A 25,042-nucleotide genomic window follows, 5' to 3' on the forward strand; every position below is an offset into this window, starting at 1 on the left:
AGCTGCCACCTTGAGTCCTGCACCCAGGGCTGCGGGGAGGGGTGGCAGTTCCCATAATAAATGCCTGTGCGCCCCTTCAAGGAGACCTGCCTCACACTTTGAGAAACGGGGAGCGTTTAGAACAGGGCATTCTCTGTAGTAGAAATTCCACCGAAGCCTCAGGCTGTATGCAGTTTCATTCCAGTTGCGCTGTAGTTAGCTGAACATTCTCAAAGTCAACTGCAAGGCATTGCTTGCCTTTTTAATTATGTGCAGGTGGAATGGCAACTAAAGATGGCAGGCGAATGTGTGTGACGCCTGGTCCTTCAGACTACACCTGATTGATTTATTTCCTTTATACCCAAGGCTGTGTAAATAAATAAGTAAAAAATCAGCACCAAGACCTATCAGATTCTTAGGCCTCTATAAATTCTGCAAATCAAACAACTTTTCATATGTTGGCTCACTTTCCATAACGACCCTGTTCAGACGACACTGGTTCAGCATTTTGAGCGAAACATGGCTTAGCATGAAAATGAACCATTCCTAATCATTAAACATGCTCACTAACCATTTGCTGCAAAAGAGTTAGCAGCCTAACCATGGCTTAGTGTGTCGTCTGAACTAGGGTGACCATATAGAAAGGACAGGGCTCCTGTAACTTTTAACAGTTGTATTGAAAAGGGAATTTCAGCAGGTGTCATTTGTATGCAAGCACCACCTAGTGAAATTCCCTCTTCATCACAACAGTGAAAGCTGCAGGGGCTATACTAGAGTGACCAGATACATAAGAGGGCAGGGCTCCTGCAGCTTTCACTGTTGTGATGAAGATGGAATTTCACCAGGTGCCGTATGCATACAAATGACACCTGCTGAAATTCCCTTTTCTATACAATTGTTAAAGATACAGGAGCCCTGTCCTCCTTTCCTTATGGTCACCCTAGAGTCTGAACAGGCCCAAGGTGTCATAACCATAGAGAAGGGCAAAAAATTCAGCCCCTGCCCTCTGACCTTCAGTAATTTTATTCAGTTGCACTTTATTCAATTTCTGAGATTCCATCTGGCATTTCCTGGATGCATTTAAGCTTACAGTCCTGACCATAAGGACTAGAAACATGTGGAGGGCGGATTAAAGTTGGAAATTGAAACTTCCAGGGAACTGAATTCTGCACCCATAACTATGTTCTGTGTTTTTCTTCTGCACTTGCACAGAGTTGTGGAATTTCCACAACGGCCGTGTTGCACACCCTTACAAGAGAACCCACCACCTCCCCCAGAAACCTGTGCTGGTAGGGATGGATGGATTGGGCTTGACTCCTCTGTCTCCTCTTGCCTTTTTTCTTTTTCTGCTTCCTCCATCCCACTTCTGCCCCCACTCCCTCCAGGGGAGAACAAATTGAAGAAGAAACCAGCCCCGCTTGGGACTCTGATGGATCGCAGGAAAGAAGACTTTTCCTTGTTCAAAGTGTCTGACAACGAGTATAAGGTGAAAATCTCCCCGCAGCTGCTCTTGGCCACCCAGCGCTTCTTATCCAGAGGTGAGACCAGCAAAAGTGACCCGGTCTGCCTGCTGCCTTCATTCTCTCCCCATTTCCGTACCATTTCTGCCCAAGCTGGGCACGCAGGATGAAAACGGGGGAGATGCCTGGCTGGGCCTGAGTTAGAGGTGGTTGCAGAGTTTCAGCCCTGACTTGACGCAGCGTTGCCTTTAACTGCAGCACAGCAATGGGGCTCCTTTGAGAAGGCTTTAAATCACGGTGTTCGATGGAGACTCCCTCAATAGAGGCTGTCTGTCTGTATTTATTAGAAGTATTTCTAGCCGGTGTTTCCATCAAGACGATTGCGTAAAGCTCACCGTCTGATCAACATATTCAAGCCAACTGTAAAATTCAGAATGCTGCACAATAAAAGAGGGAAGAGGCAGCAGATAAAAGACTCCAGTTAACGCAGGGAAATTTAAATTTAACAGCTCGTGGAGCCAAATTCTGCAAAGTTTCCCTACCAGCGGCTTAGAGCGGAAACGATCCTCACACTCCCCATAAGGCAGGAATGGCCAGTTTGTGGCTTTCCACATGTTCTTGCTTACAGTTTCCATCAACCATAGGCAGTTTAGCTAGTAGATGATGATGATGATAATAATAATAATAATAATAATAATAATAATGGGATGAACCAGCTGATGCTTCCTTTCCTCTCTTTTCCATGCCCCCAGAGGTAGATCTTTTCAGTCCAGCTCGAATCTCCGAGAAAGTCCTGTTGCACCTGCTGAAACACCCCAGTGTCAACCAGGAGGTAAAGTTTGATGACACCAACCGCCTTGCTGCTGAGCACTACCTGTACCAGCGCAACCAGCCGGTCAATTACTTCATCCTCATCCTGCAGGTATTGCTTCTAACCAAACATTTGTTGAGTGGCATCAGTTGGCCAGGCACTGTGTGGGGCTTGGCCTGACCGTGAGGGGAGGATGAAGGCCCCACTCCGTGTGCCGGATGGGAGGGAGGCTGCAAACGGGGGAGCCATCTTGTCTTCCTCCTGTCAGCTCAAAGCTGAGGCCAAAGCTGTGGGCACCTCTGCCCAAGCCCAGAACTCCGCCATCTTGAGAATGCGCTGCCTTACCAGGGAAAGGCTTAGCTCTGAAAGACATAGTTGTGAAAGGCCTACTCTGTGGCGGTGAGGGTGGCAAAGAGGCAGTTCTTTTCCACCAGCATTGCGTCTTCTCGGTGTCGTCCGGCGGAGCTTTTCCGAGTGGTTCGTGGCCTGTTACACTCTGGGCCAGGGCGTGAGATAGTTGAACCCTCGGTAGCACGCTGTGACGAGTTTGCACGGCACTTCGAAGATAATGTCGCTCAGATTCATCATGAATTGGACACCACACTTAATGCAGCTCCACTAGTAGAGGCGTTCAGAGCGCCGTCCGGCTCAGTTTTATTGGATGAGTTTCAGTTATTGAGGCCCGAGGATGTGGACAAGGTGCTTGGCCAAGTCCGGTCGACCACCTGTGTGCTTGACCCTTGCCCCTCGTGGCTCATTACATCAAATAAGGAGGGGATCGCCAGCTGGGGCCAGGAGGTTGTAAATGCCTCCTTGAGAGAGGGAGTGGTGCCGGCCTCTTTAAAAGAGGCGGTAATTAGACCACTCCTGAAGAAGCCTAACCTGGACCCGGAGGACGTTAACAACTACAGGCCGGTGGCTAATATCCCTTTCCTGGGCAAGGTGCTTGAGCGGGTGGTTGCAGGATAACTCCAGGCACTCTTGAATGAAACGGATTATCTAGATCCATTTCAATCGGGTTTCAGGCCTGGTTTTGGAACAGAAACTGCCTTGGTCGCCCTGTGGGATGACCTCTGTTGGGAGAGAGACAGGGGAGTGCGACCCTGTTGGTTCTCCTGGACCTCTCAGCGGCCTTCGATACCATCGACCATGGTATCCTTCCGGATAGGTTGTCTGAGCTGGGAGTTGGAGGTACTGCGTTGCAGTGGTTCCGCTCCTACTCGGATGGCCGATTCCAGAAGGTGGTGCTGGGGGATTATTGCTCTGTGCCGTGGCTCCTAAGCCATGGGGTTCCACAGGGCTCTATCTTATCCCCTGTGCTGTTTAACATATACATGAAGCTGCTGGGGGAGGTTATCCGGAGATGTGGACTGAGGTGTCATCAATATGCGGATGATACCCAGCTCTACCTCTCCTTTTCATCAAACCCAGGTGAGGCAGTGGCTGTTCTGAACCAGTGTCTGGGCACGGTAATGGACTGGATGAGGGCTAACAAACTGAGACTCAATCCAGACAAGACGGAGGTGCTGTTAGCGGGTGGTTCATCTGTCCGGCGAGGTGATGTTTGCCCTGTCCTGGACGGGGTTGCACTCCCCCTAAAGGATCGGGTCCGTAGTTTGGGGGTGCTCTTGGATCCAGAACTGTCACTTGAGGCACAGGTGAACTCAGTGGCAAAGAGCACCTTTTATCAGCTCAGGCTGATATACCAACTGCACCCTTATCTGGACAGTGATAGCCTAGCTACAGTTATCCATGCTCTGATAACCTCTCGCTTGGATTACTGCAATGCGTTATACGTGGGGCTGCCTTTGAAAACGGTCCGGAAACTCCAACTGGTACAAAACAGGGCAGCCCGTTTACTAACAGGGACTGGCCGACGAGACAACATCACGCCAGTCCTTTTCCAGCTTCATTGGCTGCCAGTCCAGGTCCGAGCCCGATTCAAAGTGCTGGTATTGACATTTAAAGCCCTAAACGGCTTGTGCCCAGGCTATCTGCAGGAACGCCTCCTCCCATATGTACCTGCCCGGACCCTAAGGTCATCCTCAGGGGTCCTTCTCCGCGAGCCCCTGCCAAAGGAAGTGAGGCAGGTGGCTACCAGGAGGAGGGCCTTCTCCACTGTGGCACCCCGGCTGTGGGATGAGCTCCCTAAGGAGGTTCGTTTGGCACCTACATTATATGCTTTTAGACGCCAGGTGAAGACCTTTTTATTTTCCCAGCATTTTAACAGTCTATAAATAAATTTTAACTCGGTGTTTAAATTTGTAATTTTGCATTGCTGCTGTTTTTATCTGGTTGAGCTTTTATATTGTATTTTATATTATGGTTTTATACTGTTGTTTTATACTTTGAATGTTTTTAATTTTTGTGAACTGCCCAGAGAGCTCCAGCTATTGGGCGGTATAGAAATGTAATAAATAAATAGCTTTGAAATAACATTACTGTGAAAGTTAAAAAAAACACCACACCAAATAAAATGATAAAATATGAAACCTTTAAATGCTTAAAACAGCACCCAACCAAAGCAAAGAACACAGTAAAAAATCAGCAGCAAAGTAAAGATGTAAAAACACGTTGACAAACAAAACTGAAGGACTAAAAAGCCTGAGGAAATAAAAAGGTGCCAAAAATACCGCAGTGTGCATCAGGCGAGCTTCTCTGGAAAGGGTGTTCCAGAACGGGTGCCACCACTGAAAAGGTCCCTCCAAGGAGCTCTGACACAGCGCACATGGTTTGTTCCTCCTCCATCCCCCTGCCCCATTCTATTTTTACAACAACCTTGCAAAGTAGGCTAGAGACAGAGACCCAGTTTGGGCCATCAAAACAGCCCAATGTGACTTATTTAAGCCGCGGTGGACTGTGGGGAAGGATTTGAATATTCAACACCCAGCCGCAGCTTGTCATGTCATGTGATCCTTGGCGGCAGGGGTTGTGTGAGGGTTAAACAACCCTTGCATAACCCATGGTCTGTTGTTAGGATATGCAAGAGTTGTTTAACCCTTGCACAACCCCCGCCGTCCAGGCGCTGAATATTCAAAATGGCTGCCTGCAGAAGCTGGTACATGCAACAGCCTACCATGGGGTGTTAGACTGTCCCAGAAACTGCCCCATCATCACCCCATGAAGTACATGGCTGAGAGGGGATTTGGAAATGAGCCTCCCCAGTCTCATAACTCTTAATCACTACACCACAGTGGCTATTTATGCTAGGCTTGGCCAATCTGCAGGCCTCATATTGCCTGCCAATCACAGGGGCCGTTGTTGCTACACACCCTTGTTCCCTTCTGTGCCTGGGGGCGGGCTCTCTGGTCAACAGGGCAGGATCTACACTACTGCTTTAAAGCACTTTAGAACGGTTTTGACAACTGTTGGGGCCCAGGACACACTCCGTATACCGTTGTCAAAACTGTTATAAAGCGCTTTAAAGCAGTAGTGTAGATCCTGCCCAGGTGCACCAGAACTGAGTGGTAGCAGGCTGAAGGCTTCCAGAATGGACTATACCACTTCAGATATCCAACCCATCCCTGGGGAGGGGGGTGGAATTGACATTTTTGAGCGCTTCCCCTCTGTTAGAAACTCCATGCAACTGGAAAACCTTCACGGTGGCAAAGGGTTGTGTTGGGACCTTCTTCCCTGACTTGCTAGTGTACCATTGGCAAGTTTAAATGGAATGGAAGTCTTCAGTGGAGTCATTTCTCACCCGTAAACTGAGATGGTGCAGTCCATTGTCCCACCTCCTGAACTGCCTCATCCTGCTGTCTATGGAGGCCACCCTAAGAAGACCCTGACACCATTAGCACCAACACTGGCAGCCTTTGCTTTGTGTGGGAAGGAGAAAGGCAAGCCAAGTGTGGTTTATTCCCACCAGTCCCACTCACAAAGGAAGGGACCCTCCCGCTGCGGTGGACAGGGGTGAGTTAATCTTTCTTTGTGTCGATGAGAAAGGGGGCTGAGACAGCAGGAAGCTGAGCCCTTGTGGGAGGATGTGGGGCCAGGGAAGATGGCAGGCCAGTCTCCAGCAGGGAAGCCCAGGTCGTACAGCAGCACTGGTCAGCCCTGACAGGGCGTTGGGACTGCTGCCCTAAGGTGTCAGGGGCTGATCCCAGGCTGCAGGCACCCCATGAGTCAGGAGGGGTGTCTTGCATAGGGTGCTTCTTTCACCCCCTCCTTGGAGGCACCCCAGGTGGGGAAAGAATAGTGACTGTGCAGCATCAGGGGTTGGGGAAGTCTCCAGCCCTGGTTTTGTTGAGTACCAGAGTATTTAAAAATCTTTCCCCTGCACTAAAGTACATAGCTCAAGGTGGGCTGACTTTCTGTATTCCTTGGGAAAGCGTTCTAAACCCCCTCAAAGTGAATCCACCACTGTTATCTCAGAACGGAGATAACTGCGAGGATTCCCCTGCTGGTGCCCACCAAAAATATCCATGCTGTTATCTCTGATCTGTAGTCGGAGATAACAGCAGGGATACAGTGGAGGCTGGTGGCTTCGATGTCAATGGGGCAGTGAATATTCTCCAGGTTTGAGTCAGAAGCAGTTAGAACACTAAAGGAGTTATCCAAGGCTTTATTGTCTTATTGAAACCTGGAGCAGATTCATCGTCCGCTATGGGGATGTGGGGCAGCAGAAATCAAGCACCAGGGAGAGCAGCTGCTGTCCTTGCCACAGGCCAAGTTCTGTCCCCACTGTTGCCTCCAACCTGAGATCAGAGCGGGGACGGGGCTGCTTTTCCTACCCCTCTACCTACCCCCATTGCAGGAAGGAGGCAGGGCAGTTTCTCCGGCTGAAACCCTTTCGCAACTCCATACTAAACTTAGTACGAGGTCCTCAGTTGGAGGTGGGACTGTGCTTTCTGCAGGGACCCATCCAAGAGGTGGTTTGGCAGTGGTCTTCTGCCTCCCACAATGATCAGAAATATAAACAGAACGTTGCCGCTTACTTTCCCTTGCAAGTGAAATTGTGAGCAGCTTATTTTGGTTTTTTTAAACCGCAGCCTGAGCAAAACTTGGTAGGGAGTGAAGTTGTTTGGAGCCCGTGATCCACCCGGTGGGAGGCCAGGCTGCCACCAGCTGAAGCCAGACATAGCCCGAAATGCAACACATTCCAGCAGACGGCTGAGCTGCCATTTATTTCCATATTTAAACGTTTATATGCCACCTCTCTGCAGGGCGACTAACAATAACATTTTAAAACCAATGATAAAATCTAATCGGACATCCAAGTAAAAATATCACCCTCGCACGTTCTGTCGACGGTAGAGAAAGTGTAGGTTATAAACATTTTAATAAATAAGTCCATTTTTATAAACCAGGTATGTTATTTAAAGGAGTGAACAGAACAGCAGTAAAAGAAACCGGCCTCCATAGAATCAGGAGCATAAAAACCTCTATGGCACTTAAGAGAGGTTGAAATGGGCGCCATGTGCAAGTGTCCCTGGGAAGAGTATTCTACAAGTAGGAGGTCACTGCGACGTCACAGACCCCCTTACGCAAGGCCCGCCGCATAAACCCTTCTCAGGCCAAGCGCCACCACCTGAAAACCTGAGGGAGGGTTAAATAAAACCTTTCCCCTAGCTCTGAGGGAAACAGGTTTAATTCAGTATCTGCTCTAAATATGCTGTGGGAATACTCTGGCGTGGGTGTTTAAATAAGAAAAAAATGACAAGCTGACACGTGGTATTTGGGAGCTAACAAAATAATAATAAGTTTATTGTTGTCCAAAAGCTTTAAATCAAAATAGAATACTTTCAATCCTGCCTGATCTAAACTCTACACACACCGACCACCTCACTCTCTTCACATCAATCCGAAGGCCCTAGAATCCAAACTCTTCTTACTCTCCTCACACGCACTCCAGCTCACACACCCCTCACAAGCTCCCAACACTAGGGTGACCATATGAAAAGGAGGACAGGGTTCCTGTATCTTTAACAGTTGCAGGAGACCTGCCCTCTTTTGTATATGTTCATGCTAGGCAGGGCTCCTGCAGCTTTAACTGTTGTGATGAGGAGGGAACTTCACCAGGTGCTGCATGCTTACAAATGATACCTGCTGAAATTCCCTTTTCTATACAATTGTTAAAGATACAGGAGCCCGGTCCGCCTTTCCATATGGTCACCCTACCCAACACTCACCTTATATACTCCTTTCCCCCTCCCACCTATGACATCATAAACCACACCCACTCAGTTCTAACGTTCCATACTTACCAGATGTACTAATTCCAGACATACACAATATAATCAATTGTGGGGTAACGCCACAGTCACCACAGGACCCCTCACCAGTTGCCTTGGTGATGGCAGAGACACTCAGAGGCTCACCCCAGACAACACCTTAATCAACACAGTGTGAAAACTCCATTCAACGGTTGAGTTTTTAGGGGGTCCTCCTCATTATTTATTTATTTATTTATTTATTACATTTCTATACTGCCCAATAGCCGAAGCTCTCTGGGCGGTTCACAAAAATTAAAACCATTCAAAATATAAAACCATAATATAAAATACAATATAAAAGCTCAACCAGATCAAAACAGCAGCAATGCAAAATTACAAATTTAAAACACCAAGTTAAAATTTATTTATAGACTGTTAAAATGCTGGGAGAATAAAAAGGTCTTCACCTGGCGTCTAAAAGCATATAAAGCAAATGCCAAGCGAACCTCCTTAGGGAGCTCATTCCACAGCCGGGGGGCCACAGTAGAGAAGGCCCTGCTCCTGGTAGCCACCTGCCTCACTTCCTTTGGCAGGGGCTCGCGGAGAAGGACCCCTGAGGATGACCTTAGGGTCCGGGCAGGTACATATGGGAGGAGGCGTTCCTTCAGATAGCCTGGCCCCAAGCCGTTTAGAGCTTTAAATGTTAATACCAGCACTTTGAATTGGGCCCGGACCTGGACTGGCAGCCAGTGAAGCTGGAAAAGGACTGGCGTGATGTGGTCTCGTTGGCCAGTCCCTGTTAGTAACCGTGCTGCCCTGTTTTGTACCAGCTGAAGTTTCCGGACCATTTTCAAAGGCACCGTTGTGTGACTGTGGGCTACCGTGGAGTTGAGTAAAATTCGTTGTGATGTTTGATTGACACTTCCTCCTCCCCCAATCCTCCCTAGGGTATCCCATCAGCCATTGCTGCAAAACAACAACAACAATCCCAGCAGCTCTCCTAGAGCGGCACTTGCTCCTTTCGCCGCTCTTGCCAAGGAGCTCTATAGCCAGTGGGAAAAGCCAACTCAACGCAACAGAAAACTCCACGGAGCCCGCCACACAACACGCAACGCAACGGTTGTGCAGGAACTCTCCTCTGCACAGGGTGGATATCTAGCGTGGAGCGTTTCCCGGAAAAACACAGCGGGGTGTTTTCCCGCCAGACAACACATTTCTCACCAGTGGGGTAAAAACTCAACCGTGGAGCTCTAAAATCAGTGTGGCGTAGCGGCTAAAGTGTCGAGAGATCCGAGTTCTTGTCCCCACTCGGCCATGGAAGCCCACTGGGTGACTTTGGGCCAGTCACAGACTCTCAGCCCAGCCTACCCCACAGGGTTGTTGTTGTGAGGATAAAAATGGACAGGAGGAGGATTATGTACGCCGCCTTGGGTTCCCTGGAGGAAAAAGGCGGGATATAAATGCAATAAATAAATAAAGGATAAAATAACCCACCGTTGAGAAAGGTGTTGCCTCTGAGCTGAGCCAAAGAAGGACCTCCAATGAAGACCTTGAAGAACAGGCGGGCTCATGCGGGACACCCTTCCTGCCCCACCTCGGTTCTATGAATCCGGAGTCTAGTTAGCCACGAGGGTTCGAAGAAGCCACGTGGTTGTGCCTCTCCTTGCTCTCCCTCCCCCCACCCCCCAAGAGCTGCTGCCCTCACTTTGCCCTTCATGTCCTCTCCAGGGCAGAGTGGAAGTCGAGATAGGAAAAGAAGGCCTGAAGTTCGAGAACGGGGCCTTCACGTATTACGGCGTCTCTGCGCTGACAGCTCCTTCTTCGGGTGAGTCATGCAGGCCCAACTCTCTTCCCGCCCAGCTTTGGGGAATCCTGGATGCTCTGGAGCCCTTGTCGCTGGCAACTCATTTTTAACAGCTCCCCCTGCTCTGAAGCGTCGACGCGAAGGTCTGGCAGCTGTGACCTCCGGCCACCGTTTCGCCCTCCCGAGGCCGAGGCAAAAGGAGTGTCCCCCAGCACGGCTCCTTCCGAACGTGCCGGGCTGCATTTCATCATCCCCAGCCAGCATGGGCAGGGGATGATGGGGGTTGTAGTCCAGCACGTTTGGAGGACTCCAGATTGGGGAAGGCTGGTCGAAAGACCCTTTAACCTCCCTCTCCTTCCCAGTCTGATCATCCCCGGAGCTTCCCTTACACCAGAGTGCGCTTCCCTTTCTCCTGGCCCTCCGGCTGCTTCAGCCTACATCTCCCATCCGCCCCGGCCAGTATGGCCAGCAGTTGGGGAGAATGGGAATTGTAGGCCCAAACATGTGGAGCGCCGCAACTTGTCCGCCCCCACTTTACACACTTCAGCCATTGAGCCATTTGATTGTCTGTCCTGGGCGTACTTTTTAAAACATGTAATGGCCACGGAGAATGGGGGGGCCTGGACCGGAGCAGGGGATGTTGGGATTGGGCTCTGGCTCATTTCTCAGTGCATTTCCTGAGGGGGTGGGGAGATCACAGCCCCCTTAAGCTGCTCTTTGCCTCTGAAAGTGCTGCTTGTTGCAGTGGCAACTTTGGGAGCACATGGCAGCTGCTGGGGAAGGCCTTCAGCTGCCAGGCCTCTATCCGGATCCCTCCCCCTGCGGCTGTTTTTGTTTTCTTTTTTTAAAAAAGCCCAAGTTGTTTGAAGAGCACAAAGCGAAGAGCCCGGCGCTGGGAAGCCTCCAGGAAAGGCCTGGCAAAGGTCTCTCTTGCTGTTAGCACTAGGAGGGAGGAGGTTTTGCTGAGCCCTTTGCCTCTATGCCTGGGAGGAACTTTCTGAAGAGTATAACTCAAAGGTAGGGCATGGAACCAGATGGGCTTGGATTGGGACCTTGCGCCGCCGGCTCCTTCTCCTGCTTCCAAAGGGAGTTTCTGCATCTTCTCGCATCTTTTGTGTTGGGATCTCGCATCCTAAACTCAGAAGGGGAGAAAATGGTCAAAGCGGATATGAGCAGTGTCGCAGAAAAGCATTTTCTTTTGTGGACTCGTAGTTGGGCCTGTGTATTTTTCTGGGGTTTTAAAAGACCGCTTCTGCGCCAAGCTAACACTATGCAACAGGAAAAGCTGAATTAATAATGCTTAGTGTTAATATAGGGCTTTCTAATGCTCAAACCCTTTGCATATATTATCTCAGTAATCCTTCCAGTAATCCTATAGTCCGTGCTATTGTCCCCATATTGCTGATGGAAGGAAGGAAGGGAATGGCATGCCTGTATCCCCTTTGAGATTTCTTGGCAAAAGTGAGATTCAAACTGGGGACTTCTTAGTTTATATCCCAGCTGCTTCTCTGACATCAGCTCTGAATTCTCCATTTGATGTAAATTGTGTTCAGCAAATGTGCATATATTGTCATTTCTCCTGCACCCTTGGGATGAATTAGGAAAGAAACCTACAGAATCATATGTATTAATTTTTATCAAGTACAACTGACATGTTCAGATTTTTTGTGTGCATTCATGAGAGCTAGGAACATGTTTGTTGGTTTTTTAAAAAGCCAGGGTTTGCATGGTTCTTTGTGTTGGAAGCCGTATCACTAGTCCCCCTGGCTCCAAATCTCAAGGCTGATGTTTTCCTTCAATAGTTCATCAGTCCCCAGTGTCCACCCTCCGGATGAATCGCCGTGAACAGCAGCTTGACTGCACAGAGACCACCAACTACTCTGCGTACTGTCCTGACTACACCGTCCGGGTGCTCACTGACCTCCAGTTCATCAAGGTAAGCACCAACAGAGGGTCTGCAGAGGGTTGTGCATGGCTGGCTAGCCAATAGTGCGATATGGTTGCAAGAAAGGCAGATGCTATTTTGGGCCGCATTAATAAAAGTATAGCTTCCAAATCACATGAGGTACTGGTTCTTCTCTATTCGGCCCTGTTTAGGCCTCATCTGGAGTATTGCATCCAGTTCTGCATCCAAGAAGGACGCAGACAAGCTGGAGTGTGTTCAGAGGAGGGCAACCAGGATGATCAGGGGTCTGGAAACAAAGCCCTATGAAGAGAGACTGAAAGAACTGGGCATGTTTAGCCTGGAGAAGGGACTGAGGGGAGACATGATGGCACTCTTCAAATACTTAAAAGGTTGTCACACAGAGGAGGGCCAGGATCTCTTCTCAATCACCCCAGAGTGCAGGACATGGAATAATGGGCTCAAGTTACGGAAAGCCAGATTCCAGCTGGACATCAGGAAGAAGTTCCTGATTGTTAGAGCAGTACGACAATGGAACCAGTTACCTAGGCAGGTCGTGGGCTGTCCCACACCAGAGACCTTCAAGAGGCAGCTGGACAACCACCTGTCAGGTATGCTTTATGGTGGATTCCTGCATTGAGCAGGGGGTTGGACTCAATGGCCTTATGGGCACCTTCCTACTCTGCTATGATTCTATGAATTAGTTCATAGAATTAGGTTCTATGAATGAATTCATAGAATTCTATGATTCTATGAATTAGTTCAGCAAATGGGGTTTGTTTGTGAAATCAGTAGCATTTCCCCGTGGCATGTGACACAAGCTCACTTGCTGGAGTAATCTGATGTTCATAGGCTAATTTGGGATTTAGGGACCCGTCATGTCCAGTGCAGTTCACCAGCCACGTACGATGCAGGTCCAGCAAGGGCTGGGTAACCTCCCTGATTTTGCAGTCCCAGGCAGACAGTGAAAACAGGATATGAACTGAGCCCTTGGTAGGCTGCATTCAGCCTGGTGATCAACAAGATACACTGGCCAGGGTTGGCCAGGCCACAAGTCGCTAGGGTTACAGCCTATAATTAATTAATTCATTGGATTAATCAATTAAAAACTCCTTTAAAGCACAAGCTACACCACAGTCACATATCTACTCAGAATTCACCCGTATTGAGTTCAGTAGGGCTTACTCTCGGGTGAGTCGCTATAGGATTACAGCCGCAGTCAACTAAAAGGGTATCACTGATGATTAAAAGGCAGCACGTTATTAAAGAAAAAACATTAATTATCTAAATAATAAAAGAGGACGTCTGTCTATCTGTTCATCTGCATCATAGCAGCAGGGTCGTGAAAACTAGAATCCTTAAACTTGGCATACATACTAAACAGACCCTAGAGTGTGCACCTCGGGGTTATTTTACTTTGAAAATGCATGACTTTTAAATTAATTTAAATGTGATCATGTGGTTGAATCCTATAGAATCATAGAATAGTAGAGTTGGAAGGGGCCTATAAGGCCATCGAGTCCAACCCCCTGCCAAATGCAGGAATCCACCCTAAAGCATCCCTGATAGATGGCTGTCCAGCTGCCTCTTGAAGGCCTCTAGGGTGGGAGAGCCCACAACCTCCCTAGGTCATTGGTTCCACTGTTGTACTGCTCTAACATTCAGGAATTTTTTCCTGATGTTCAGCTGGATTCTGTCTTCCTGTAATTTGAGCCCATCATTCTGTATCCTGCACTCTGGGCTGATTGAGAAGAGGTCCTGGCCCTCCTCTGTGTGACAACTTTTCAAGGTGTCCTGCACTAACATCTTCAGCTACTAGGAGCAGAATTCCTTAACCAGCACATGGCTTTGTAGTCCATACAGTGCAAAGCCAGGAGAGATTAGGAGGCTGAGGGACGGAGTTATAAGCCTGCCCCCCTGCTGTGTGGCAGCCCCCCTCAGGGGAAGGGAGAGGACAGAACCCTCTCTCAGAGCTATAGGGGAGCCCCATGGCAGGAGCCAAGCCTAGAGGCTTCTCTCAAGTGGGTAGGCACAGTGCGTCCAACTCTGACATCCATGTTGCTTGAAGGGTTCGCTGTATTAAACCAAGAGCTATTGCAACCCATGTAAAGCCAGGTCCATTCTCTAGTGTTTATTAGTGTCACTGGAAGGCACTTGATAGAAGAGGCATTCTCACTTCACTCGCACACAAGAAGGAATGCCTCTTTTCAGAAGATGCCCTCTGGGATGCATTTATACACCCTTTAAAAACTATGAAGGTATGCCAGTCCCCTCAAAATTGCTGTTTAGGCAGATCTGTATGCAGATTTAATCAATGAATTAAGCCATCAGTTGGATCACAACTCATTTGATGAAGTGACTGAGATTTCTTTAATTGGGTGACGGACCTACAAAGCATCCACCTTCTTCTACAATCCAGCATTCTTTCTCTAGGAGCATCATCACACAGGGGAAAATCACGTTTGCTTACCGTCGCTTCTCTGCCCTCGCGTTTGTCCCTCATTACTTCCTCTTTCAAAAGAGGAAGTAAACAACTTGCACGTGGCCCATTCAGGGGGCCGTTTTGATCCCGCCGCTTCTCCTGCACACAGCAGGATATGGCAGCAACTTCCATCTTTACTGGGGTGTTTTTTTGTGGCGTGAAGAAGGCTAGAAAGGGCGGGAGGCAGGCCATGGCATGAGAGCAACCCATCAAAATCCGTGAGTGCCCAGCAACAAATGTGCAATAAAACGCTTGTCTGATGGAGCTCTCGTTGTTGAAGGCAGCAACGAACCAGAAAAGTGGTGGCAGTTATGATGGCTTATTTGGGAGGGGAAAGTGGGAAAAGGCCCTCCTGAATCCAGTGGTGCCCAAACCTGAAGCAATGGAATAGAACTCTCCAAAAAGGCTTCATGAATAAACCAGAGTTTGCCTTTGACCCCATGAGATTCTTTGCTCTGAAGTTAGCGCCTCAACTCGTTTCAAACAAACCTTGGTTCCCAGCGTAACCTTGGCTGGCATGCCGAATGGCTCTGCTTACCACAGTGACTTCTTCTTCTCCCCAGGTCACCCGGTTGCAGTATCTCAATGCCCTCATGGCCTCCAGGATACAGAACTCCCCTCAGTCACCCGATACCGTTGAACTGAAAATTATCCCCAGCAGCCAGACAAAACTTCTGAACGACAAAAATGCTGGAGCAGGTAAGTGCCTGCGTGGCTGTGGCCACCAGGTGGCGCTGTGGCCTCGGGCCTGGCATTACCTATACCAGGATCTGCCATTTCCCCACCTACTTGGGGCCATGGCCGTCAGGCACTCGGATGGAGAAAGAGCGGGTACCCATGGCTTGAGCTCGTCAGCAGTTGAAGTCAGGCTCCCTGTGGGGGTGTCAGAGAGGGAGGGGGAATAGAGAAGGGGAAGGGGTGCCAGGAAGGGGGAGGGAAGGGAGTATGGGAGAAGGGGTGTCAGAGAAAGAGAGAGAAAGGGGGTGTCAGAGAAAGGGGGAAGGGGTGTCAGAGGGGAAGGGGTGTCGGGGAGGGAAGGGAGTATGGGAGAAGGGGTGTCAGAGAAAGAGAGAGGAAGGGGGTGTCAGAGAGAAAGAGGGAAGGGCCGTCATGGGGAAGAAGTTGTCAAAGATGGAGAGGGGGAAGGGGGTGTCAGAGATGGGGAGAGAGGGAAGGAAGAAGGAAGGCAATATTAGAGAGGAAGGGGAATTGAGAGGGGGAAGGGGTGTCAGAGATAGGGGGAAGGAGTGTCAGAAAGGGGGAGGGAAGGGAGTATGGGAGAAGGAGGTGTCAGAGAAAGAAAGGGGGAAGAGGGTGTCGAGAGAGAGAAAGAGGGAAGGGGGTGGCAGAGAGGGGGAAAGAGAGAGAGAGAGAGAGGGAAGAAGGCATCAGAGAGAGAGCAGGAATGTCAAGGGGGGGCTGCCCCACTCACCACCACCATGCAGGCCCCAACAGATGACCTCTAACAGGAAAAGAGTTCTCCTACCCTTGCTTTAGAGACAGCTCAACTATGGTGCACAAGCGGAGTACCTCCCTGACACCCAACGGGGGTCTCAACCCAGCCCCACCCACCAGGATTTCCAAAGAAATGGGTGGAGTGGAGCCTACCATTTCCCTGGACGAGGTTCCAGCACGGCACCCTGCCATTGCCAGATGAAAGACATGGTGCAGGAGGTCCGGGAAACGCCTCTGCCCAAGACCCCCCAAAAGCAGGGATGCCTCAAGCTAGTTTTCTGCCTGAAGTGAAAATTCATTTTGCCCTGCCTGCCTTCCACCACTGCAGCACCTTGTTGTATGTGGCAGTGGACAACTGTCTCCTCCTGAAGGGGTCAGGAAGATCTGGCTCCAAGGGGGTTGCAGAACTCCCCCTTTGAGAGTTGTCCTAAATACAACTTTGCTCCATATATGGAGAACGGGGAACTGCCACCAGAAAAAGTAGGAGAGGCGGGCACAGAACGGCCCTGCACCTTTCAGACCCTGCCACCAGAGGCAGTAAGTCATTAGCTTAGGTAGGCAGCCTTGAAGAGGAAAGGTCTGCCAGCGGCTACTAGCCATGATGGCTAGATGGAACCTTCATGTTCAGAGGCAACGAACATCCTGGGTACCACTGGCTGGGGAGCAGCAATGGAGCATTATGGCCCTTGCTTCCTGCTTGGAGGGTTTCCCAGAGGTAGCTGGTCAGCCCCTGTGGGCAACAGGAGGCGAGACTAGGTAGGCCTTGGGTGTAATCCAGTGGAGTTCTTCTTAAGAACATACGAAGAGACCTGATTCTGGATCAGACCAAAGGTCCATCTAGTCCAGCACTCTGATCCTACAGTGGCCAACCAGCTGTTGACCGGGACTAACAAAGGAGGACATGGTGCAACAGCACACACACCCCACCCATGTTCCCCAGCAACTGGTGCTCCCTGGCTTACTGCCTCTGATACTGGAGGTAGCACATAACCATCACAGCTAGTAGCCATTGACAGCCTTCTCCTCCAGGAATTTATCCAACCCTCTTTTAAAGCCATCCAAATGGGTGGCCATCACTACATCGTGGTAGTAAGTTCCATAATTTAACTATGCACTGTGTGAAGAAGTCCTGGGTCTCCCACGAATCAGCTTCCTGGGATGACCCCATTGGATTCTAGTATTTTGAGAGAGGGAGAAAAATGTCTCCCTATCCACAGTCTCCATACCATGCAAAATTTTGTACACCTCTATCATGTCTCCCTTTAGCCTCCTTTTTTCCAAGCTAAACAATCCCAGTTGATGTAACCTTATAGAATCATAGAATAGCAGAGTTGGAAGGGGCCTACAAGGCCATCGCGTCCAACCCCCTGCTCAATGCAGGAATCCACCTTAAAGCATTCCTGACAGATGGCTGTCCAGCTGCCTCTTGAAGGCCTCTAGTGTGGGAGAGCCCACAACCTCACCAGGCAACTGATTCCATTGTCATACTGCTCTAACAGTCAGGAAGTTTTTCCTGATCTCCAGCTGGAATCTGGCTTCCTTTAACTTGAGCCCGTTATTCCGTGTCCTGCACTCTGGGAGGGTCGAGAAGAGATCCTAGCCCTCCTCTGTATGACAACCTTTTAAGTATTTGAAGAGTGCTATCATGTCTCCCCTCAATCTTCTCTTCTCCAGGCTGAACATGCCCTCATAGGGGAGATGCTCTAGCCCTTTGATCATTTTAGTGGTCCTTTTCTGCAATTAAAGATGTTGTCTTCTCATAAGTTCCCTGTGTTTCCCCACCACAGCGCAACAGCACCCTCCCGCCCATGTTCCCCAGCAACTGGATAGGCTTACTGCCTCAGAGACTGGAGGTTTTTACACTTGTGTTTTTACCCCCTCGAATGGTTTCCGAATCCTCCTACCCCGAGCAGCTGCCTTTGCCACCTATTGGGCTGGGGTGACCCGGCTGGAAAGCTGTTGCTTCCACCCAACATGGCCTGGCCTGGCCTGGCCCAGACAGCCCAGTGTTCTGGAGAACCTTGGGGTTCCTTGGATGCTTCTCAGAGGGGCTCCTCAAAGAGAAGGTAGCGGTGCCAGCTGATATAAGTGTCCTTGAAAATGTTGGAGAAATCCACAATGGATTCAAATGTGTTCAGAGTTCTGTGAATCCAACGTGTGGATTCCGTGCGGGTGCAGAGTAGCGCCAATCTGGATTAGGGCAAATCGAATGAGGTTCTCGTACATCTCTTTTTCAAAAATCAAATTCTGTCAGTCAGTGGACAATGGAACAGAAGAAGCCTGACAATCCACAAAACACAGACGGAAGGAATTCAACAACACCCCTATGGCCCTACTTGAACACCCCTACGGGTGTTCAAGGGGCTCTTAGTTAAGGTTACCTTTGCGGTTCATGCAGAGAAAGAGGGGTGCCCAGGAGGCCTGGCTTGGGCTCTCTGCGTGTCATCCGTCCGTTCACCCCCCCCCTTGGCGCAAGAATCCTCTGCAACCTGTTGGCCCCCTGGGCAAGGAAATCAATGGGAAACCTGAAAAGCTGATGCCCTAGTTGGAACCGCTAGCCTGCCTTGGTGCAGGGCAGTTCCTCCGGGAGTCCAAGCTCCCCTTAGAGACACCTTGTTGTAGACTGTTGTGACACTGGTGAACAATACGGCACAGGGGAGGACAGGGCCCTGCCCCGAGGGGCTTGCAATCTGCAATTTGACACTGGGAAAACTACAGAGGAGAGGGGAAGGAAACGGGGGCGAAACTGCTTCATTGCAGAACAGTTACGTGCGCTTCGACGTACTTAGAGTAGGACAGCCTTCCCCCAGCCTGATGTCCCCAGGTGGGCTGGAGTGCAATTCCCATCTCTCACACGCAGCTGGGAAAGGTGGGGGTTGCAGCCCGACCCATCTGGAGGGCGTCGGGTTGGGAAAGGCTGCAGTGCTGGCGTGAGAATTCGGGGGCCGAAAACCTCACAGAGAAAGTGAGCCTGAGAAGGGATTTGATGGAAGAAGGGGGGGGGGGCTTGTGCAGGTGCTCTGCAAGACTGTTCCCAGCAGCAGGGGATGATGGAGGTGGATGGAATTCGAGGGAAGAGGACCATAGGTCCTCCCTCCATTTTCCCCCTTCTCCCATAATGCTAGGACCCAACGGGACTGTCCCATGAAGCGGATGGGTGGGAGATTCAGGACTGATCAAAGGAAGGACTTCTTCATTCAGCGCAGAATTAAACTATGGAACTCACTACCACAAGATGTAGTGATGGCCACCCATTTGGATGGCTTTCAAAGGGGGTGGATAAATTCCTGGGGGAGAAGGCTATCCAGAGCTACTAGGCCTGATGTCTCTGTGCTACCTCCTGTATCAGAGGCAGTAAGCTTGTGTGCACCAGTTGCTGGGGAACATGGGTGGGAGGGTGCTGTTGCACCCGTGTCCTGCTTGTGGGTTTCTCATCAACAGCTGGTCGGCCACTGTGTGAACAGAAGGCAGGATGAGATGGGTCCTGGGTGTGATCCAGCATCAGGGCTCTTCTGATGTTATTTATTTATTTATTTATTTATTACATTTATATACCGCCCCATAGCCAAAGCTTTCTGGGTGGTTTACAGAAGTTAAAAACAGTAAACATTAAAAAGTGTACAAAATTTTAAAAAACCATCAGAAACATAAAAACAACAGTATAAAAACAACATTATCCGTTTAAAAACAACAGTTCTGGGGTCCATTAGAAAACAAACTTAGCATTGTTAAATGCTATTAAATGCCTGGGAGAAGAGAAAAGTCTTGACCTGGCACCTGAAAGATAACAGTGCTGGCGCCAGGCGAGCCTCATCGGGGAGATCATTCCACAGTCGGGGGGCCACCACCGAAAAGGGATATTAGAGAAGATGGAGATGTGGGGCGGGGGGGGGGGGGGCAGGCCGTGGAGGGTTTTGACGGGAATTGTGACAATCCTTGAATGGAGCTACTTGCCCAGCGAAGGCGCACCTCTTTTTTGTCTTTTCACTTGTTCTCTTTCTCTGCATCGTCCTTGCAGGAGCTAAACACCATATTCTCTCTCCCTCTCTCTCTCCTCTGTTCTCTTTCTCCCTTTCTCCCTCCAGCTTTCCCGCTAAATCTCTCTTTCTTTGGCACAATTGAGAACTGCATTTAATACAGGCCTCTCTGCCATTGTCTGGAGTGCCTTTTTATTTTTTGAAAAAACCACAAGGTAAATATATACCCAGTCCATTTTCCTCCCGCATTTCCCCCGCCCTCCTTCACAAGTGCCCTTTACACAGACGCCCAGCCAGTAGAGGCTGGTGGCTCCAATGTGAGTTGGGTGATGAATCTGCTCCGGGCACCTTGGAGGGCTCCTTTAGAGTTCAGACGGAAAGCTGGAACGGATTCACTGCCCCACTGACATCCGAGCCACCAGTGCTCCCAGCCGCATGGAAGTGGCCAGTTCCCAGAGAGCAGCATTGTGGCAAGGAGAATGTCCAAATGACCCACCAACAGCGGGGACCCATTGTACGGGTCTTTCCTATGAAATCGGCACTGCACCACCGGATAAGTTCCCTTTCCAAAGGAAAACCCGAAACGATCAGCTGTGGGCCACACAGTTGGGTCATTTCAACATTCTCCCGAGGCTGTTCACAGAGAATTGGGGGGCGTCTCCAAGGTACACCTGTCTTGCGGCAGAATGAAGTAGTAGAACGGACTGCACCACTTCAGACTGCAGGTCCCACCCTTCACCTATTTTTTTTTAAAAAGCCCCACAAATAGAAAACTAGCATGTCATGGAGAAAGACCCCTTTTGTGCTTGTTTTCTGCTTGTGGGGCAGTGTGTGTGTGTGTGTGTGTGTGTGTGTGTGTGTTTTAAAAATATATATGAGAGAGGATTGATTCCCTTCCCTGCAGTCTAAAAGTGATACAGCCAATTCTCCCATCTCACTTCACTGCACGTTTAGACCAGGCCTTTGTCTCTGGTCGATTGGATCATGAATGTGTTTCCCCCCCCCCCCATCCTGTCATTGGCAAATGTGGATCTTCTGCATAGGGGAGGAGGAAGTGGATCTAACTTCCAAGAGGGGAGGGAATCCCCGTGGGAGTTCGGTTTTACTGCCCTGGTTCAAGGGAGAGAACCCATTTCATTCTCAGTCTTCCTCAACCTGCCCCCCTCCAGATGTGACCAGGAGTGATGGGACTTTCAGTCCAACCCGTCTGGAGGGAGCCAAGTTGGGGGAAGCCTTTTTCAGCTACGGAAGCGCATTTCCACTAATGTGGCCAGTGTAACTTGCCCAGGGGGCCTTCACCACGGTGTGCCCTGCAACGACTTGATTGTCTAAACCTTTGTCCCATTACCACCACCTGGTTCCATGTCTGCAAGGCTGTTTGGGGAGTCTCTGCCATCCCTCCCATGTTTAGAATTGGGGGGGGGGGAGCCGGGACCGGCGTGGCCAGCTCCGTTCCCCTGTCCGTGTCCCCAGCGCTCGGCTCTGCTGTGCTGCGCACCTTGGAGTGGGTCTGAAATGAGCCTGCTGAGCTACCTGCCCGGTTTCAAACGCTGATCATGCGGGTAGACCAACTACGTCATGCAGGCTCCCACTTCAGGCCTTCCCCTCTCAGCGTGTGGACGGTGCGAGGCAAGCGAGTGGGGTTTCCCCTCTAATTACGTTGGGGATCATCGCCTGCATAGGGCTTGTGTACGTTGCAGTTCTGTGAGAGTGCAGGGCTCAATATAAGTCACAAAATTCAACAGCCCAAGAATGCCTCCTCCCCCTCTTTTCCTTTCCTTTCCCTTTTGAGGCAATTTTCTAGCCCTTCCCGAGGCAGTGTCGCATAGTGGTTAAAGCGTTGGACTCTGACTGGGGAGAAGCCCAAATTCCAATCTCCACTTGGCCATTGAAGCTCCCTGGGTGACTTTGGGCCAGTCACAGCCTAATCTACCTCACAGGGTTGTTGTGAGGATAAAATGGAAGGGGGAGGAACCACAAGTACCACCTTGGGCTCCTCAAAGGAATGGTTTGGGAAGAAATGAAATAAATATATAATTATTGAGCGGTTGGGCGATGCCTGCTAAAATCTCTGCAGGCAGATGGCTGTTTTGTGATTTTCAGCGGTTGAGTTCAGAAACTGCTGCCCTTTGCGTCTTCCCGTAACTAGAGTAAAATGTGCAAAACGGGAAGCGATGCAGAATGAATTCTGGATGCCCACTCCATTTCTACAGCTCAATACAGGAGAACTTCGTCTTTCTCCTTGCTTTCCTGAGCACAAAATGTCAGGGTGTTTTGTTTTGTTTTGAGCATAGTACATATGCAGCCTTTCATGGCTGCCGTCTCTATTGGGGACTAGAATATCTGCTTCTCGTCTGTGTGGAAACGCTCCCCCTTTCATCGTTTCCTTTAAACACACACACACCCCGAGTGTGCAAGGGGCCACTGCCCATTTCAGCACCCTGGAACCATGCTTCTAGCCCCTAGGGATGTGAACATGACTTGGAAAATGGGTGAGAAGCACGAGGAGAAATTTCAGGATGCCAAAGCCATGGGATTAGTAGGGGCATCCTAGGCTCGAGGTCTGCAGACACGTCCTGCTTCCCAACAGCCAATCTAAATTGTGTCAAAGAAATAAACATGCTTATTAATACCCTCGGCATGTGTATAACCCGCCAGAGGATTAGGAGCGTTGCAGGTACATTTTCTCAGAACAACCCTGTAAAGTAGGCCGGTATTATTTAACCTGCGTCGCAGGTGGAAGGGTGGAGGCTGAAAGCCCATGCTCTGCAGAAGGGATTTGTGGCTGAGGGGAGATGTGAGCCGGGGGCTCGGAGCGCCTGCTCTTAGCCCCCAGATGTCACTCAAGCCAGCTTCCCTGCTAGTTTTGCAGCTTACTGCTCTGAACTTTCCCCGGCGCGGGGTTTAGGGGTTCCTTTTTTGCAGTGTAGGGGTCTTTGCAGTGCTCAGGGCTCAGTCTTTTGCTGCCAAACTAGGGCGCGTGCCCAGAGCTGAGGTCCCATTGCTGCTCTCTCTCCTCCTGCTCCAGGGAGAAGCAAACTCAACCTACTGGAAGAGGAGACCCAGAGCACGGGGGTCTGACCTCCAGCAGGCGACTCTGGGCACGGCCCCTCTCCAACCTCTTCTGGCTCCCACCCGTGTACCCAGATGGACCTTTCGTTCGGCGCCTGCATCGCAGACAAGACTTCCTGGACTGCAAGGGAACCCCGGCCATCGTGGGCGGGCGGCCAGGCCGGTTGCTTCTGGTGCTTTGACCCGGCTGCTGCGCGCAGGACGCCCTTTTCGCAGCACCTGACTGTGGAGGGTGGTTGAGCTCGGCAGGGTCCCCAGGACTGTGAGCAGCAAAGAGCAGCTGCACTGCAAATACAGACTTCGGCTGCTTTCCCAGCGGCCGAGGAGAGCAGGGCCTTGCAGCCGTGGCGTTCCTCTCTGTTCCCTTGACGGTGTTGATCTCCCACTCTGTGCCACGAGTCCCCCCACCCCTTCTCCTTGTTGCCCCACACGTACGCCCTCCCGCGCGCACACTTCAGCTTGTCAGGCGCTAAGCCGGGTTTGCACTGGCATCCCCAAGGATGGGATCCGCGGGCCCCTCCGCACCTTTTGTGGCGCTGCAGCTGCGAGCGGGGAAGCAGCACGCGCTGACCGCCAGCTGAGCATCTCTGCCTTTGACCGCCCCACCGCACCGGGGCCAGCTCCAGGGCACTGCTTCCCGGGGGCCTGTGTGGACCGGCTTTCCTGGACTCCTGAATGCCGGGGCGGCCTTCCAAGCCCTCTGGGCCAGCCACGGGCCCCAGCATTTGCCGGAGATCGCCGAGTGCTGGCGCCAGGCCTGGCAACGCCCCATCCCGTTCTTTCCCCCTGACCCCTGTCCAAATTGTGCCAAAGCCCACGCTCCCTGGAGCTGCACACACAGCCCTGCCGTCTCTTGGGGGTTACGCTTGCCAGCCTCCCCTTCCCCCTCTCCCCGGAGCACGGCTGCCCAAGGGGGCTGTCGTGGCAACCCAGGGCACGGGCTCTTTCTGCAGAGGAACCCCCTTCCTTTCTAGGGGGGCGCCTGTCTCCCGGCCAGCTCCTGCTTACATGCTGCTGTTCCTCCTGGCTTGGGGTCTCTCTTCCTTACACTCAACGCAGGCTTGAAAAGCACCGTTTGCAGAGAAGGCGACAGCCAAGGCAAACGGGTTCCAGGTCGTCGCTATCCTGCCGTGGCCTCAGCAGAATTCTGGAGTTTAAACCACTCCCCTGACTTCTCCCGTAAGCTATGTCCGGGGCGGGGGGGGGGGGGCACAGGATTTGCCCCTGTGATCTAAGCACTGTGTGCATTCTAAGCACTAAAATTCCCCCCCATCTCGTCCTCTCTGGCCAACGCATGAAGGCTCTGCAACGTTTCATGAGTTCGCCCAAGAAGGCCTACTGGAAAACACACACAAAAGTCTCAAAGGACCTTCCCTGTGTTAGTGCTTAGAAGAGCGGGCTGCTGTCTCTTTTCGTCTGGACTGGCCTCCACCTCAGACTCCGGCCCCAGCGGCTCAGAGGAGACTCAGTTGCCCTTACACAAGAGTAGCCCTCCACTCCAGCGTTGGCAGAGAGACTGTCTTTTTTTTGTCTAGTTGCTACTAACAGTATTCACCCCCCCAAAAAAAGTTCTTATTTTTTAAAGGAAATAAAAGATAGAGGAGCAAGAGAGAAAGGGAGTCCCCGTTTGCCTTTCTCTCTCTTTTCCTCTCCCTTTTCCCAACCAACAGCAGAACTTGGCTAAACACAATGTATAATTTCAGGTAAATTATTTGTAACCTGCCTCTTATGTTGTAGCCTTTCTGCAAGGGCTGTACCCTTCAAATGGAATAGTCTAACCCTATGCATCTATTTATAAGTGACCGGTTTGTAAGGAGTGACAGCTGGATGGGCGCTAGGAAAGGGATCCCCTGTCATTCTCGGTAGGTGTCACAGCAAGAACCTTCAGGGAAGGAAATTTAAAAATGCCACGCCTTGCTTCTTGCTCCTCAAGTTGCGTCTAAC

General features: G+C 50.6%; 1 protein-coding gene across 1 annotated transcript in view; it reads left to right on the forward strand.

The window, feature by feature from the left end:
- The window catches only part of CNNM3 (cyclin and CBS domain divalent metal cation transport mediator 3), a 45,578-nt gene extending 20,680 nt beyond the window's left edge, over positions 1 to 24,898 (forward strand). Inside the window, exons 3-8 of the mRNA XM_063139468.1 lie at positions 1,365 to 1,517; positions 2,192 to 2,361; positions 10,134 to 10,230; positions 12,012 to 12,145; positions 15,158 to 15,293; positions 23,055 to 24,898. Of these exons, the coding sequence (XP_062995538.1) occupies positions 1,365 to 1,517; positions 2,192 to 2,361; positions 10,134 to 10,230; positions 12,012 to 12,145; positions 15,158 to 15,293; positions 23,055 to 23,107 (743 nt within the window). The 3' untranslated portion in view covers positions 23,108 to 24,898. The remainder of the gene's footprint in view (positions 1 to 1,364; positions 1,518 to 2,191; positions 2,362 to 10,133; positions 10,231 to 12,011; positions 12,146 to 15,157; positions 15,294 to 23,054) is intronic.
- Positions 24,899 to 25,042: the final 144 nt, after the last annotated feature.

This window comes from Elgaria multicarinata, chromosome 12 (genome assembly GCF_023053635.1).
Source record: "Elgaria multicarinata webbii isolate HBS135686 ecotype San Diego chromosome 12, rElgMul1.1.pri, whole genome shotgun sequence".
Classification (NCBI taxonomy): Eukaryota; Metazoa; Chordata; class Lepidosauria; order Squamata; family Anguidae; genus Elgaria; species Elgaria multicarinata.